Below are 18363 nucleotides of genomic sequence, written 5' to 3' on the forward strand. Positions count from 1 at the left end.
CACAACACACTGCACTGATGACACACCCCATGTAACTTTGTTGGCATCCAATGATGACCGAAACTTTAGAAAGCAAATTAAGCTACGACAAAGAGACACACACAGACTGTGTGTCTACCCTTGTTCTAATTTGAGTGTTTTTAAAAAAATCTAGATTTCTTAATCTGGGTTTAGACAGCAGTTCGAGAGACAAGCAGGAAATCCAGAGAACATGCAATATGGACACTGGTCGACTTATTTTCTGAAACCAATTACAAAACAAAAATGTTATGCTTGCTCTAAGAAAACTACCCAATGCTGCCATGTATCTCACTCAGTGCCGACAGGCACATTATGTCACCATTTCCATACTGCTAACAGAAACCAGGAATTCACCAGTGAACCAGACACCATCTTCCATCCCCCCCCCCACAGTCTGCCAAACCTCAAGGTTCACCCTCCACAGTGATGCCAGACACAAGGTTCCTCCCCTTTCATGTTGCAAACCTCAGCAAAGCAGCATACCGCTGCCAACTCTGGGACCACCTAGCCCACTCCTGCCAAAGCCCACCCCCAATGCTGCAAAACCCCAGGACTGTATTGTGTGTTAAAGTCCAGGACCACCTCCAGTGCAGATAAGCCCTATTCTCCCCACCTAGTACAACTAAATATCAGATTCCTGACACCAATTGGCACATCTCTCATTCCATCTTATTGTGTATTCACCGGTGTTTGGTGAATAAGGGTGCTTTTCAGTCCAATTTTTTCATTTCAGGTTTGGTCGGGCGGGACCTCTTATAATAGTCAAGCAAGAGGCGATGTTTTTGGAACAGGCGAAGTTTATGTTTGCCGAGTTCCTTTTTTTTTCTTTTAATCTTTCCGTAAAACTTTGCAAGTCTTGGTGCTTTTAGGTGCAGGTTCTCTCCGCTTCCTTCTATTTTTTTTTAATTATTGAATGCTCATTACTTTTTGTGCTTTGTAAGTCTTGGTGTTTCAGAATGTACTAACCTGCTGCCGATTTCTTAACTCTCCACAAGGGTTTTCTGAAGTGGCCACATACGCTGGCCTAAGTAGATTTGGAGTAACTATTAGCTGGCCAAAGTTGCCTAAATAGGTGTCTGGAAACACCCACTTTTGGAGGAAAAAAAACTAAACTAACAATATCATAACTAACTCAGTTACTTTGGAGCAAGTTTATTGGGGAAAGTGGGGATTTTTAACTTACGCCAGAAAAACCAAGTTACTCCAAAAAAGAGAGTGCAACTATTGGCCAATTTTGAGCCCATAATGACTACAATGACTAAAACTGAACAGAAGTCTGCTGGGAGATATTCAGTATATAGGAGCCAGGCAACATTTTTAGAAACCTGCAATTTCAAAGAATGAGCAATCTGCCAGCTTTCCTCTGCCAAATAAATCTAGCTTCATTGGCTGTTTTAACACATTGATGCTATTTCAATTTGCGCACTTTCCAATTCTTTATCAATCCTAACTACCAATCTGATCTAAGAGTTACAATTTAATGATTGGATAACCAGTCACCCTCTTCTCATAATTAATCTAGGAGATTGCCAAAGTGATCACCATTTTGCAAATTGGTCTCCTTGCATGGACAAGATGCAAATAACATTTATTCTGTAATCTCAGGAATTACATTATTGTTCGCTGCTAGTCAGAATTGAAAGATTAAAAATCGAAGTTGTGACTCATGCCAACAAACCAGACATTTTCAGAGCACACAAGTTTCACAAAAACATATGATTAAGCATGTACAAGTCCAGACTTTTGAAAACTACATGAATTCAGACTTCCTCTACCCAAAAATTACATCCTGCCAAGAATGGAGATTGCCAAACTGTCTTAATGGGCTGTAAATTGCAGCCTCTCCGGGCGCATGTGATGTGTGAATGCGCCCAAAGAGGCCTCGCAAGTTGCGGGTTTAGGCGCGCAAAGCGCATCCGTCTGGACCTGGCACTTGCAATCTGTCAAAATGTTTTTTTGATTGCCAGATTGCGCGCCTCCCCAGAAGGGCCTTCGCGGACGGAGATTTGGGAGAGTTGCCCAGCTCTTGCCCTTCAAACTCTTACGCCTGGTAAAAGCAGGCAAAAGGCCTTCTTTGAGGATGTAACGAGCAGGACGGATAAATGGGAACCAGTAGATATAGTGGCCCCAAGTTTCCACACGCGGCGAAAAAGGCGCCCCTCAGAGCTGGGCGCCTGTTTTTCGCGCCGAAAACGGCACCTGAAAAAAAACGCGGTATTCCCGAGCTCCTTGGAGCTCGATGTCTGCTTGGCGCGGCACACAGGGGGCGGAGCTTACCACTCGCGTCGATTTTGTAAGTAGGAGGGGGCGGGTACAATTTAAATTAGGCTTCGAGGTGCCGGCAACCCTGCACGTGGGAGTGTTCGCGCACGCGCAGTCTGAAGTAAACATTAGCACTCGGCCATTTTTAAAAGTGCTGCAGAAAAAGTGAAGATTTGTTTCTTGGACCCCTGCAAAGGCTTGCATTTTAATTTTCTTGATATTTCTGTGTGTGAGGGAGTGCTTTTAGCAATTCAACTTTGCAATGGATCAACTTCCACCAAGAACAAAGAATTTCTTGCATGAGGATGCAAACCATTGCATAATATGTGGTGCACCCATTCTTCAAATTTTAATACAAAGATGTCGATGTGGCTGCCTCTCCCTGTCCAAATGGCCTCAGTCAGTCCCCCTCACAGTTCGAAGGCTGCTGTTGTTCATTCTTCGGCTCCCGGCCAGCCACTGACGCCGCTGCAATTCCATGGCCGAATGGCCTCAAGTCCGTCCGGGTGCTGCATCTTCGCGGGGAATGAAGGCCTGCCTCAAGCACCAAGGCTGCTTGCTGCCTGCCCCTGTCCCCGAGACCGATGCCACATCGCTGCCTCAAGCACTGAAGCTCAGCACCAAGGCTGCTTGCTGCCTGCCCCCGAGACCGACGCCACACCGCTGCCTGAAAGGCCTGCCTGAAGCACTTTCACACAGGTGGGAACATGGTTTATTTAATCTTTTCTTTGCTTATAAATTTTTTATTCAGGTTGGATTTATTTGTATAATATTTGTATAAGTATAACTAAGGATTGATTGTAGAATTTAATGACTTCCCTTCCCCCCCCCTCCACCTCGTTCCCGACGCCTAATTTGTAACCTGCGCCTGATTTTTTAAAGTGTCGACAAGGTTTTTTCAAGCGTACAAAAATCTTCACTTGCTCCATTCTAAGTTAGTTTGGAGTACGTTTTCACTGTGGAAACTTTCAAATCAGCCGTCAGTGGCTGGACACTCCCCCTTTTGAAAAAAAAATTCAGTTCCAAAGTGAAACTGTTCTACCTGACTAGAACTGCAGAAAACTAAATGTGAAGAATTCCGATTTCTAAGATACTCTGTTCTACACGAGTTGCTCCTAAAAATCAGGAGCAAATCGTGTGGAAACTTGGGGCCAGTGAGAAGGCTGCAAAAGTGCTGATGGCAATGTGCTTTTATTAAAAAAAATTTCAAAAATTAAACAGCTACAAAGAACTAGAAATATGGCCGAGTGCCAATGTTTTTTTCACACTGCGCGTGCGCGAACACTCCAACGCGCACGCGCAGCGTTGCCGGCAGGAAAAAAACTAATTTAAATAGTACCTGCCCCCTCCCACTTACAAAATCGGCGCGAGTGCAGGCCCTGCCCCCCTGGGCGCCGCGCCAGGCAGACAAGGAGCTGCAGAACGCTCCAGAATTGCGAGTTTTTTTTAGGCACCGTTTTAGGCGCGAAAAACAGGCGCCCAGCTCAGAGGGGCGCCCGTTTTTTATCGTGTGGAAACTTGGGCCCTAAAACACTAGTTGTGATTTTACATAACAATCCCTCGTCTTTAGTTTTTTTTTACCAACCAAATCATTTAGGATGTGCAAACCAAACCACTTCCCAAAAAGAGAGATAATTATTGCAGGTCAATTTAATTCAGGCCATATTTACATTTTCTAGTTTTCAATTACAAGGCAGATTTGACTATTTCCAAGAGAGTAATAGTAATTTTAAGTGAAAATTACCACACATCACTGTTGATAACAGCAGACATCGGGCACACCATACCACATGCATAATATGCCAATTGGAAGCATTTCAGATAGAAATCAGCAGGGAAAAAAAAATGAACTAAATGTAATTTCTAAAAAGGACTTGGATTTACATAGTGCCTTTCATGACCACCAGATGTCTCAAAGCACTTTACAGCCAATGAAGTACTTTTGGAGTGTAGTCACCGTTGTAATGTGGGACTCGCACCAGCAAAATTCACACCAACAGCAATGTGTAATGACCAGACGACCTGTTTTAGTGATGTTGATTGAGGGATAAATATTGGCCAGGACACCAGGGATAACTCCCATGCTCTTCTTCAAAATAGTGCCATGGGATCTTGTGTGTCCACCAGAGGGCAGATGGGGCCTCGGTTTAATGTCTCATCCGAAAGACGACACCTCAGACAGTGCAGCACTCCCTCAGCACTGCACTTGAGTATCAGTCTAGGCTTATGTGCTCAACTCCCTGGAGTGGGACTTGAACCCACAACCTTCTGACTCAGGAGAGTGTGCTACCCACTGAGCCACAGCTGACATTATCAGTTTACACTCAAGAGTAGGAAATAAGGAAATTACTATACTTCAACTTCTTCGTAACTCGTCCTCAACCGCAAAAACATCAGCTTGACAAGAATTCAAGGCTCCAAGCATAAGACACGACACAAGTACGGGATAGAACAGGAACATTTAGCCCCTGTGTGTCTGTTCTGCCATTCAATTAGATCATGGCTCATCTGTAGCTCAACTTCATTTACCAGCCTTTGTTCTATATCCTTTGACACACTTACCTAACAAAAATCTGTTGATCTTGGTCTTTAAAATTTCTATTGACCCAGCAGCAAGTACCAAACTTCCATTATCCTTTGCTTGAAAACATGTTTCCCGACTTAACTCCTGAATGCCTAGCTCTAATATTATGTCCTCTTGCTCTGGATTCAGACAAAATAAATAATTTCTTGGACCTACCCCATGAATCCCTTAATTGTTTTAAATATCTGAATTACATCACCCCTTAATCTCCTAAACTCAAGGCAACATTTAACCCTTTAAGCTCTGGCATAATTCTTGTAAATCTGAGATGTACCCTTTTCAAGAATACATCTTTTGAGGTCCAGTGCAACAAAGGCTCTGTTCCACTGAAGCATCACTGTTGAACTCCAACCCCTTTCAGGTAACAGTCAACACTCCCATGAGCCCTTTTTGATTACTTTTTATACCTATGCACTCACTTTTAGTGATGTGTACATAGACACCAAAATTCTGTTGCTCCTCCACAGTTACTCGTGTCTCATCTTTAAGAAAATATCCAGATTTGTGTCTCAGATGAAAAGTCAAGAACCTTACACTTCACACATTGAACTACATCTGCCATAATTTGGCCCACTCAAGTCGATATGTCCCTTTATAATTTCCTGCTCCCATCCACACAATTTACCATACCTCCTAACCTTACATCATCTACAATTTGCATATACAACTCTATTCCTTCATTCAAGTCATTAATATGGTGAAATGCTGAGGTCACAAGATTCCTGGGGAGCACCACTTGTCATATCCTGCCAAAGAACATACCCTTTATCCCAACTCTGTTATTACCTCGATTCACTCTCTTTGGCACGACCTCACATTCAACAAGCTCCCGGCTGGAGTAGAACTAAACTATAGAACCAGTGGGAACCTGTTCAACCTTCATCGCCTCCAGGTCAGATCCAAAACCGTCCCATCCTCTATCGTCGAACTACAGTACGCGGACAACGCTGAACTCCCAAGTCATCGTCAACATTTTCACTCAGGCATACGAAAGCATCGGCCTTACACTAAACATCCGCAAAACAAAGAACCTCCACCAACCTGACCCTCCACACAGCACTGCCCCACAGTCATCAAGATCCACGGCACGTCCCTGGACAACGTGGACCACTTTCCATACCTCGGGAGCCTATTATCAGCAAGGGAAGACATCGACAACAAGGTTCAACACCGCCTCCAGTGCAGCCTTCGGCCGCCTGAGGAAGAGTGTGTTCGAAGATCAGGCCCTCAAATCTGGCACCAAGCTTATGGTCTGCAGAGCTGTAGTGATACCCACCTCCTGTACGGCTCAGAGGCATGGACAGTAGACACCTCAAATCGCTGGAGAAATACCAACGATGTCTCTGCAAGATCCTGCAAATCCCCTGAGAGGACAGACGCACCAAAGTCAAATGTTCTCAATCAGGCCAACATCCCCAGCATCGAATGGTTACAGCACAGAAGGCCGACACTTGGCCTGTCGAGCTCGTGCCAGTTCTCTGCAAGAGCACTTCAGCTCGTCCCACTTGCCCACCCTTTCCCCGTAGCCCTGCACAGTTTTTTTTCCTTTGGGTACTTATCTAATCCTCTTTTGAAAGCCATGATTGAGTCTGCATCCACCACCCTTTCAGGCAGTGCATTCCAGATCCTAACCACGCGAAAATGTTTTTCCTCATGTCGCCTTTGGTTCGTTGATTAATCACCTTAAATCTGTGTACTCTGGTTCTCGACCCTTCCACCAATGGGAACAGTTTCTCTCTATCTAGTCTGTCCAGACCCCTCATGATTTTGCACACTTCTATCAAATCTCCTCTCAACCATCTCTGCTCTAATGGGAATAACCCCAGCTTCTCTAGTCTATCCACGTATATCTACAATTTTCTCACCCATTTCTTTTAATACCCGGAGTTGGAAACCATCAGCTCCTGGAGATTTGTCCATCTTATGACCCATTATTTTCTCCATTACTTTTTTGGACCTTATATAAAATACGCCAAGTTCCTTCCCATGACTTACTTTTAGGTTTCCTTGTGCGGCTTGTATTATTTCCTCTTTCTCCACTGTAAACATGGATTATCCATTAATCTTCAACTGCATTCTTCATTTATAGGCCCACATTCCACTTTACCACTCAATGTATTGATAAAAACTTTTGCCATTAGTTTTGATATTCCTTGCGTTTATTCCTCCCCACCATATTCCTTTTTGCACTTATTACTCGATTGCTTTTTATAGCTCTCCCAGTCCACTGAATTTCCACACATTTGTCCAAGGCTTTTCAGCTAGCTTGATATTGTCTCTTACCTCCAGTCTGTATAGCCTTACTGGAACACAAAATTGGTCCAAGGAATCTAACTCTCCCTTCTACATCAACCTTCCACCCACGCGTTGACAACCAATCTTTCTCTCCCCATCTGTTCCAGCGCATAACACTGGGAGTATTGCGAATTACTATGCTGGAGATCCCGCTTCTTAATCTCGAACTTGGCTCCTTGAAATCCCTTTACAGGATCTCAAACCTACTTCTATCTATAAATGTGGGTAGACGAAGGTCGAAGCGGCAGATATAGGCTTCCATTTAGGGTTCCTACCTAGCAAGTTCCTCATCTGAACTGGCCTGATAGGAGGCAGATGCTTGACACATCCACATGAAACAAAAAAGGGACAATGCCTAATCATCCCTAATGTTGTTATACACATTTCAGTGTCTCTTGGAACACACATCTGACCATCCACCCTCCTGGCCAATAATCAATGCAAAAGATAGCTTAAAAGCAGCAAAGAAAATATATATACACAGATAGGGAAATGTAATTGCCTTGCTATTTTCACATAACTAACAGAACACATTGTTCAAAACAAATTTCATCAAGGTCAAGTCATAAAAATGGATTGGCTTTGGTTACCATTCAATGGCAACTTGAATTTAAATACCACCTTGAATTTAAATACCACCTTTAGAAAAAACACCGAGACATTACACAGGGTGTAACGGACAAAATGGACTCCAGGCCAAAGGAGTAGATATTAGGATGGATGGCCAAAAGCTTAGTGTAAGAGCTGAGTTATAAGGGGAGGTTTTAAAGGACAGTGGAAGGTGGAGATGTAGAAGAGTTTAGGAGGGAATTCCAGAGTGTTGGGCATTGGCTTCGGAAGACATGGGGCCCAAGTTTTCACATGATTTGCGCCTGATTTTTAGGAGCAACTGGTGGAGAACGGAGTATCTTAGAAATCGTAATTCTCCACATTTTTTTTTCTGCAGTTCTAGTCAGGTAGAACAGTTCTACTTTGGAACAGAATTTTTTCTTCAAAACGGGGCGTGTCCGGCCACTGACGCCTGATTTCAAAGTTTCCACAGTGAAAACGTACTCCAAACTAACTTAGAATGGAGCAAGTGAAGATTTTTGTAGAACTGAAAAAACCTGTTCTACACATTAAAAAATCAGGCGCAGGTTACAAATTAGGCGTCCAGAATGAGGTGGGGGGGGGGGGGGGGGGGGGAAGAAGGGAAGTCATTAAATTCTACAATAAATCCTTATTTATACTTATACAAATATTATACAAATAAATCCAACCTGAATAAACATTTATAAGCAAAGAAAAGATTAAATAAACCATCTTCCTACCTGTGTGAAAGTGCTTCAGGCACGGAGAATGCTGCAGTCAGCCTGAGGCGCCCGTTCTTCCCGCGGGAGAGGGGGGGGGGGGGGAGGAGACAGAGAGAAGGCTGCAAGAAGCCTCAGTGCTGATGGCAATATGCTTTTATTAAAAAATGTTCAAAAATTAAACAGCTACAAAGAACTACAAAAATGGCCGAGTGCCAATGTTTCCTTCACACTGCGCGTGTGCGAACGCTCCAATGCGCAGCGTTGCCGGCAGGAAAAAAACTAATTTAAATAGTACCCACCCCCTCCCACTTACAAAATCGGCACGAGTGTAGGCTCCGCCCCCTGGGCGCCGCAAAGCGCTCCAGAATCGCGCGTTTTTTTTACGGCGCCGTTTTTGGCGCGAAAAACGGGCGCCCAGCTCGGAGGGGCGCCCGTTTTTTATCGTGTGGAAACTTGGGCCCATGGTTTCTAATGGCGGAGTCAAGGGAAGAAGAGCATGCACAAAAGGCCAGAGTTAGAGGGGGAGAAAGGGTGTCGGAAGTTACAGAGATAGCAAAGAGAAAGACCAAGAATTTGAATTTGTAGCCATTGGAGACCGGAAACCATTATAGGTCAGTAAGAACAGGGATTTATAGGCAAGAGGGCCTTGGTGTGAGATAGGATACAGGCAGCAGAGTTTTGCATGAACAGAAGTCTACCGAGAGTGGATGAGACCAGCTAGGAAAGTAAAAGACTCGCATTTATTCATGACCACCGGACGTCTCAAAGCACTTTACAGCCAATGAAATATTTTTGGAGTGTAGTCACTGTTGTAATGTACGAAACACAGCAGTCAAACTGCACATAGCAAGCTCCCACAAACAGCAATGTGATAATGATCAGATAATATGTTTGTTATGTTGACAGAGGGATAAATATTGGTCAGGACACCGGGGATAACTCCCCGACTCTTCTTTGAATAATGCCATGGGATCTTTTACGTCCACTTGAGATCCGAAAGACGGCATCTCCGACAGTGCAGCGCTCCCTCAGTACTGCACCGGACTGTCCACCTAGATTTTTGTGCTCAAGTCCCTGGAGTGGAATTTGAACCCACAACCTTCTGACTCACAGGCGAGTGTTACCCACTGAGCCACAGCTGATACATATGTATTGGAATATGCAAAGTATTGGAATAGTCAAGTCTGAAGGTAACAAAAGCACGGATGAGAGGTATGATCGGAAAGGATACTGGTCAGTGTCAGCGTTGAATAGGAAGCTGAGGCTGTGAATAATTGGAGACAAAGGCTGGGAAGAGGGATGGTGTTGCAACAAGTGCACGGAGTTTGTGGGTGGGAGGCGAAGACAATGGCTTCAGTTCTCACTTTCAACATAAGGAAACTGCTCTTTATCCAAGACTGGATGTCAGACAACAGAGAAGCAGATGGGGTCAAGACAGATAGCTAGAGGTGGGTGGCATCAGCGTACATATGGAAGCTTACGCTATGTCGCCAAGTGTTAAGTGTTTTATTGCAGGACTTGATAATCTAAACAATGCACAATCTACCATGTAATTCATTTGAATCCAAGTCATATTTTTTTGTAAAATCTTGGAAGTTCAACTTAAGTTGCGCCCATGAATGGAGGTTATGTAATTAGGCACGAAGGTGCAATGGGAATAGAACTTTCGCGTGTTCCGCAAGCCTATCCTCAAGCTACACTAACTTATTCCCTAACGGAAGGCATTACAGGGAGTGGAAAACAATGAACAAAACAAAACAGTAGCTTTAATGAACATTAATACATCGGGTTAGGGCAGTGTACATTGTGCTCTCTCTCTCTATGGCTACAGAAAAAACCTAGTAAGGCATCCGGTTTGCTCGAACAATCACTTTTGCCATGGAATTTTTATTACTCAATGGAATTCTATATTAGTTGAGATTTTTCTGATCTTTCTTTAATTGTTTGCCACTGCTTATCTACCATCATAGCTTTTAATCCAATTGCCCCATCTACCTTACCCAACTCATTCCTCAAACTCAATGCAAAATTTTATATTATAATCACTCTTCCCCAGAGGATCCTTTACTGAGATTACCACCTCGAATGCATTCCATGACTTCATTCTCCAGACTACCATTGCCAATTTGATTTGCCTAGTCTAGAAGATTAAAGTCCCCACGATTATTGCATTACCTTTGTTATAAACGCCTATTATTTATTGATCAATACTCTGTCCAATGGTATAGCTCCTGTTAAGGGGCCTATAAACTACACCCACCAATATTTTATGCCCTTTGTTATTTCTTCTCTGTACTCACTGATTCTACTTCCTGATCTTCCAAGCCAATATCCTTTCTCACGTATGTCATTACGTTATCCTTTATCAGGGCTCCCTCCAACCCTTTTTCCATTCTGCCTGTCATTTTGAAATGTCAAGTACCCTGAAATATTTAATTCTCAACTATGGTCACCTCACAGCCATGTCTCTACAATGGCTATTAGATCAAACGCACTTTTCTTGATTTGTGCCACTAATTAATCTATCTTGTTACGAATGCTTCATGCAATCAAATAAAGCACCTTTAATTTTTTTTAAACTTTTTACCATTATTCCCCAACTTTATTCACAGATGCACCATTAAACCCTCTGTCCCTTCCGGTCACCGTCTGCTTATCTTTACCCAAATCACTGCACTGCTTCATTGTTTAAGATTTCAAAAATTTCTCCTCACCTGACCCCCACCCTTTTAGTTTAAAGCCAAATCTACAGCCAGAGCTGTCTCAGCCCGGTGTAAGTGGAGCCCGTCCCAATGGAACAGCTCCCTTTTTAACCAGTATTGGTGCCAGTGCCCCATGAATCGAAACCCCTTCATTCCACACCACTCTGAGCCACGCTTTTAACTCTGATTTGCTTGTCCCTATGCCAATTTGCACATGGCACAGGTAACAATCCAGAGATTATTACCGTTGAGATTTAAGTTGGACCCGAACAACTCAAACTCTCAGCAGTACCTATATCGTTGGTTCCTCCGTGGACTGGAAAAACTCCAAATTCTTCTCCAGCTGCTCGACGATATCCTTGACCCTTCAGAACTCCCGGTTGCGACTGCAGAGAACAGTATTTATCCCAGTCACTATACGGTCCACGACCACTACAACATTCCCTTTCACTCTCCCCATTTGAATGGCCTCATGCAAATCCACCCTGCAGGCTTTGCCCTCATCCACAGGCAGCCAGAACCTTGTATCTGTTGGATAAGGACAAAGGCCAGGGTCCCTCCAGCACAGCACCAGAGGTCCATTCACCCTCCTGTCCCTGGCCACTAACCAGTCCTATACCACTACCCAAGCTAAGGGGTGTGACTGCCTCCTGGATCGAAGTATCCAGACAACTCTTCCCCCTCCCTGATGCCCAGCAATGTCTGCACCTTGGACTCCAGCTCAACAATTCTGAGCTGAAGTTCGAGATGCAGACACTCACTACAGACTGGTCGCCGGGATCACGATGCTCTCCACAAACTCCCAAGTTGCAGCAAACCATTTGCATTGCCATCCCTACATAACCTTGTTTTATTTGTTTAATTCAAGTTTATGTATTTAATTAACTTAGTTTATAGTTTAGTTTTAACAAATTACTAGATCTAGTTTAAATTGTAGGCAGATTAAATTAAATATTTGCCTGTAACACAAACCACGACAAGTATTGGAGGCAAAAGATAGCACATCCTTCACCCTTTGCTCTGAATTCCCACTCTATCCAAATTCCCAATTTAAACGGAGTGCACTTAAACAGTGTTAAAAACGCTTCTTTAAACCTCCCTCTTTGACCAAGCTTTTGGTCATCTGTTTGTCCCACTATCTTCTTACGTAGCTTGGTGTCAAATTTTGTTTGATCATGCTTCTGTGATAAATTGTTTGATAATGATCCGATCCTTTAGATTGGAAAGCTGCACGTCACCCCGCTATTTAAGAAAAGGAGAGCGCGGGAAACCAGGGTATTACACTAGTTAGCCTAACAGCGACATGTCGTGAAATTGAACACCGTGAAATTTTGCAGATCAGAGAGCCAGCACAGATTTGTAAAAAGGGTAGTTCATGCCTGACGAACCTGATTGAAATTTTTGAAGAGGTGACTAAAGTCGTGGACAGCGGAATGTCGATGGACGTTTTATATATTATGGTCTTCCAGAAGGTATCTGAGCAAGTCCCTCACAAGAAACTTGACTAAATTTGAAACTCATGGAAATTAGGGCAAATTATTGACCTGGTTAGGAGATTGGAAGCAGTGTAGATGGAAGCATAAAATTACAAAGATATTAATAGATTAAGTGAATGCGCAAAACTGTGACAAATGGATTTCAAAATAGGCAAGTGTGAGGTCATCCACTATGGATCTAAAAATAATAAATCAGAGTACTTTCTAAATGGTGAAAAGCTAGCAGTGGAGGTCCAAAGAGACATAGCCCTGTAACCGCTTCCAGCCCTGCAACGCTCAGCGATATCTGCAGCCCTCCAATTCTAGCCTCTTGCGCATACCCAATTTTAATCACTCCACCATTGGCGCCTATGCCTTCAGCTGCCAAGGCCCTAAGCTCTGAATTCCTTTCCTAAACCTCTCCACCTTTCTTTCCTCATTTAAGACACTCCTTAAAACCTACTTCTGACCAAGCTTTTAGTCATCTGCCCTAATATCTCCTTATATGGCTGCATCAAATTTTGTTCGATAACGCTCCTGTGAAGCACCTTGGGACGTTTTACTAAAGGCGACAAATTGTTGGTATAAAATACTGATTAACTTGGAGCATCAATGGTTGTTTTTCTTCCCCTATTCCGAGGTTGTGATTGGTCATTCTGCACTGGCTGTTTTCATAAATTCATAGCAGCTGCTCAATAGCAGTTTTCTAGTTCCTGATGATCACTAATTTCCCTAGCTCATCATACCAGCAATAATAGGTTTATACTAACTTGGATAGGTTTTCCTTCTATACAAATTTGGATGTTTTCCTTCTACGTAAATTTGAAGGCAAAGCTAACAGATGAAGTCTGCAAATTAGCACCATTAGTGCTTCGTTAGAACATTTGTGTTACATAAATGTACCTTAATTTTACACTTCTGATTTTTGATTAGCAATTGCATATACAGGTACCAACAATTCATTTTTTAAGTAAAACCAGACCGCTGCTTTTTCAAACAACTCTAATAGTACCTATACACATCTTACTTTTTCTGCAATGACTGAAAAAGTTTGGATGGTAAATGTATGTTTTTTTGCCGATGAAAATCCACCTACTGTTCTGGGCAAACTACGTTTTTAGAATTTAAAATCTTTGCCAGATGCCAGATTTTAAGTCAGTCAGAGTTGGCCTCAAACAGCAGCAGCTATGCTGCCTACTTGTCTGACATCAAGTCGCAAATGAGCCAGAACTTTCTCCAGTCCAACCAAGTCATTCCGACTGCTTCCTGTAGAAACTTTGCACCATAAGTCTCCAATCCCATCCCCATTCCAGCAGTTTGATCCCAAGCGGAGGTACAAACCACAGATCCAGTCCATCAGGATAATTTGTTCCAACATCTAATATTTCCTACCTCCACCACTACTTCCTACTGCTCCTCAAAGACTTGCCCATGCTTTTTCTTACCCTCAGATTGACTCTTCCAACACACACCTCGATGGCACAGGGAGCTCCACACTGCACAAATTAACATCTAAAGTTCTACTACTGTCCTGCTGAACCAAATTGATCTTGGCTGTGAACTCTGTCTTCAACAACCTCCACTTGCTGCCCTCCAGGAACTGCTTTCAAAAGATAGTCAAACTGGTGTGCAAACACAAAGCACAGATTATCTATACACAAAACACCATGGGAGGAGATGCACCTGCTGCTGGTGATGATGCATAAACAGGTTCTGGAATAGATTACTAATGAAGATATTTAAATACAACTGCCACAATAAATAAAGCTGGCATTACCTGGAAAAGAAACTTTCAACCTCACTTCTAAATGACTTCATAGCCTTATGTCACCGTACCTCCCAGCTCTCCGAACCCTGCATTATTTCCAGACCAAACACCAGATTCCCCTGTGTCCTCTCCCCATTTCATCCGCTGTGCTGGTGGTCAAACCTCCACTGCTTCGTTCCAGCTCTCCCTACCGTTGTAAGTTCTGCAGAGACTTCTCATATTGAGCAGGTTATCCATCTCTTTGTCTAACTTCTGTTTGTTGTCTGATCCTGTCCCCTTATGAAGCATCTAGGGATACTTAACTATGTTAAAGGTGCCATAGAAATATAGGACCCCAGAGTTCAAATCTGAGCCTGAAGAACTACTAGATCTTGTACATCAATATGGTGAATACTGGTAGTCACAGCCAAATAATGGTGAAAACTGGCATGGCCTGTGCATTGCTGAAATACTTCTGCTGTCCAGCTAAGGAATAGCATTCAAATGTCAGTGTAGATCTATTCCACTGACACTCTACCTACAAAATTTCACAGCAGAAGCCATCCAGTTCACTTGCAAATTTAGGGAGCAGTTTTGAGATCCTGTGTCTTGCAAGTCCAGTTGCCAGGTGACTGAAATCAAGTAATCTGGGCTCCAGATTATTTATCAGACAGAATATTCTTTCAATATTTAGTTTCCACCACCAGTTCAATTACAATCATTCTTCGAAACGTTTGACTCTGTAAAATATGGAAAGTGGAAGTTTTTCACTTACCTGAAAAGTCACTAACTGCTTTGGAGAGATTGTTACCAGCCGCTGTAAGGGTGCCAATTGTTTCTGCTGGCTGAAATAAACAGGAAACTAATACCACAGAGCAGGTTCTCTAAAGGCAACATTTTAATAAATCGATGTCTATGGGTAAAAATTCAACATTTATCCATGCCTCTTTGCTTGGTAAAGTCTTTGTACAAGAGTTATTTCACCTGCAAAGATCTTGGATGATGAGATGCACAGGGAACTGAGAACTAAAGTCAAAAGGGGAGAAAAAAATCATCCTATTCAAAACATAATTGACTACAAGGGAAAGGTGAGTTTTTTCCAATTTGATTTTTCTCTTTGCAAGGAACATTACAAATACAACATGTTTTCTGGCCAACAGAATGGCATGGAGAGCTATTTGCAAGCTTCTGGTGTAACTTTGCAGCTGGCTGCCAGGACTTATGACCGTGTGGTTCAACGCAATTAGCCCTTCTGTCCAAAAGGATCGCATGGTCCGCCAGTTAAGAATGTTTAACTGTGTGGAAAATCATCGGTAGCAACTTGCATCTTGCCACACCACCATGCCACAGCTATTAATAATTTCTGGCTTGTTTATTTTGAAACTGGTACAAGTTTAGGACTTGTTTAGTGTACAAGTGGGGAAGGATGGCTAAAAAAAGGGCCAACTTTGGTTAAAAACCTGAATCCAAGTCACAGGACAGGACAGGACAAATGAATGTGCGATCTTAATTGCAGGCACGTATCACGGCCACTCGTCAAAAAAAGTTTAAGGCAGCTCTAGTTTAACAATTGGTTGATGGAGGTGCTATCCTATCAGAAAATACAGTAGCAATAACTTCTCCATGAAATTAGAATCATAGAATGGTTACAGCACAGGAGGCCATTCCACCAGTCGAGCCTGTGAAATTATTGCAGTAACGCCAGCTATGGAGAGTAAAAACCACTTTGAAATTGCAAATCCAAGTTTCAATTATATTGTGTACGTCACATGCAAGCAGTGAAGAAACTGGGCTGGATTATCTTTGGAACTCGGACCGGTGCTTATGGGTCCTACCTGAAAGGAATGCTAGCGGCCTCAATCCAGTTCCCAGTGGCCATCACAACACACCTGTACACAGTCACAGGGATTTAATCCCCAGGACATCGCTGTGCAACTCCGAGCAATCATCTTAGAACCAAGAGCTGAAAGTAACTTCCAACCCACCCTATTTGGCCAGAGGTGATAAGAAACTCTTCACTCAGGTGTTCAAAAGAAATAGTGTTACATATTCAATACAAAACCCTAGAGAGCCTTTAGATTGAGCTCTGGACTATCGCATTGCAGTTTTAATTGCTATAAATCTGACTGACCACGACAATTGTTATAACAAGTACAACAAATACATACCATCCAATAAATCCATGTGCACTTCTCATTGACAGGACAGAATGTAATTTAGCTTGGTGAATGCATATTGTACAATATAGACTCAAAACCCCAATAATTCCATCCCATGTCAATTTAAGTTAAACAATCCAAAGGTTTCTGAAAAGTGGTTACAATTGGATTTGCAAAGTTATGCCATTATTTCACAAGTGCTGGTCATAGATTTTTCCACTTTAAACCTACAGGCACCGTTTACAATAAATAAATGAAGTCATAAGCGAAAATAAACTACGCGGGTTTCTGCAAGTTTTGTTGTAATGCAACACTTTAGCGCTGAATAAAACGCTAAAATATGCGCTGCAGCCTTGAATGTTGGGTTAAGTGTCGCGCATTTTTATTTCATGCGCTGAACAGAAATTTCACAACCGAATGAAGTGCAAATAACCTATCTATTCCGACCGAGGCCGGTTTCCACGTTCGGGCCTGAAGCCACCGCAGATGTAACACAAATTTCCCCTCTACCATATGGAACATTGCGCAAGAAATATGTACGCGCGCGTATTGGATTGTGGAGTTATAAAACCATAATTTGCGTTGAAAACACTGATGTTTAAAGTCGACACGGAGTGCAAACCGGCCTTTAAAAAAGGCAAATTTTTACCTCCTCCTCTTCTCAGCTAGGCACAATTACCCGAGCTGTGTCCGCCCATTACGGTTGTACCTTGGGACAAACGATGGGAGGGTGGTCACACCAGCAGCTGCCTTCCTCTTCGGAGCCATTCAATCCACCAACCCTATGCCACAGCCCCGCCGCTACGGGCAACCGAACAAAGGCTTCGAAGAGCCCCGCCGCCGCGCACACTTCCCACCCAGCGCCCTGTCTCTTCCTTTTAAATATATTCCATTACCTTCTGGCGTCTCACCGGGCTCGTCCGAGCTCCTTAGGAAGGAGGGGACGAATTCTGCTGCGTGGACATTGGGGACGAACGGCTTGGCGTTCACATTGAGCTTAGAGAAAGAAGAGTTCATCTGGGCCTCGACATCCGTGTCGGCCGCCAGCTCCCAGGAATCAGGGGCGTAATCCGCCACGTCTTTCGAATCCATGGCCGCAGTAAGAATGTTATTGGATTTAAAAATAACGTGTCTTGTGTTTTTTTTCTCCCCCCTCTCTCTCGCTCTCTCTCTCCTCCGTAGTTGTGTGTCGGAAAAGGCGGCCAGAGAGCAAGGCCCGAGACTCCGCCGGCAGCAAGCCCAGAGTTGCCTCAGCCCCGCTCGGTCCGCGTGTATATCCCGAAAGGGCTGACGTACACTTACGTGATAGACTGGAGATAAACGGTGGCTTCTGCGCATGTGCGCTGGGCACCCGGGTAGGGTATTGTAGTTTCTCCGGCAGGGCGCTCCACCCGTGCCGCGCGCCCGGCGGACTACATTGACCACAAGCGCGCGGGCGCGCGCAGCAAGACGGCCCGATTCGCCCGGATGCGTGACCTCAAGCGCTTAACTGTCGTGCGGTTTCCCAGAGTTTGGAGAGTCAGCGCTTTTCTCGGGCGGCGCGGGGGGGCGGGGGGAGGAGGAACAAGAGGAGGAAGAGGCAATTGGCTAGAAATAACGCAATACAAGGCTTTAATAGCCATATAGTCGGGCGGAGCGGCAACTGACCTCGACTAGTTATAATCGAGAAGGCCAAGCTGGCTTTACAGGATTCTCCGGGCCTGGTTTGCAGAATTGTCCGTTGCAACAAACCTGGAACTTCACTGGGCTCACCGCTAATTACACGCATGTCCTTTTAAACATAGACTGCAACTATTCAGATTTGAAGCACTTTTAATCTAAATTGT

At 43.7% G+C, this 18363-nt stretch overlaps 1 protein-coding gene across 2 annotated transcripts in view; it reads right to left on the bottom strand.

The window, feature by feature from the left end:
• The window catches only part of LOC139281055 (eukaryotic peptide chain release factor GTP-binding subunit ERF3A), a 61984-nt gene extending 44094 nt beyond the window's left edge, over positions 1-17890 (bottom strand). Inside the window, exons 1-2 of one of the 2 annotated variants that reach the window (XM_070900953.1) lie at positions 17840-17890; positions 15154-15223 (exon numbers count right to left, since the gene is read on the bottom strand). In XM_070900953.1, the coding sequence (XP_070757054.1) occupies positions 15154-15223; positions 17840-17875 (106 nt within the window). In that variant the 5' untranslated portion in view covers positions 17876-17890. The other variant, XM_070900952.1, reaches the window with a different exon arrangement.
• Positions 17891-18363: the final 473 nt, after the last annotated feature.

The sequence above is a fragment of the Pristiophorus japonicus genome, chromosome 15 (assembly GCF_044704955.1).
Source record: "Pristiophorus japonicus isolate sPriJap1 chromosome 15, sPriJap1.hap1, whole genome shotgun sequence".
Classification (NCBI taxonomy): Eukaryota; Metazoa; Chordata; class Chondrichthyes; family Pristiophoridae; genus Pristiophorus; species Pristiophorus japonicus.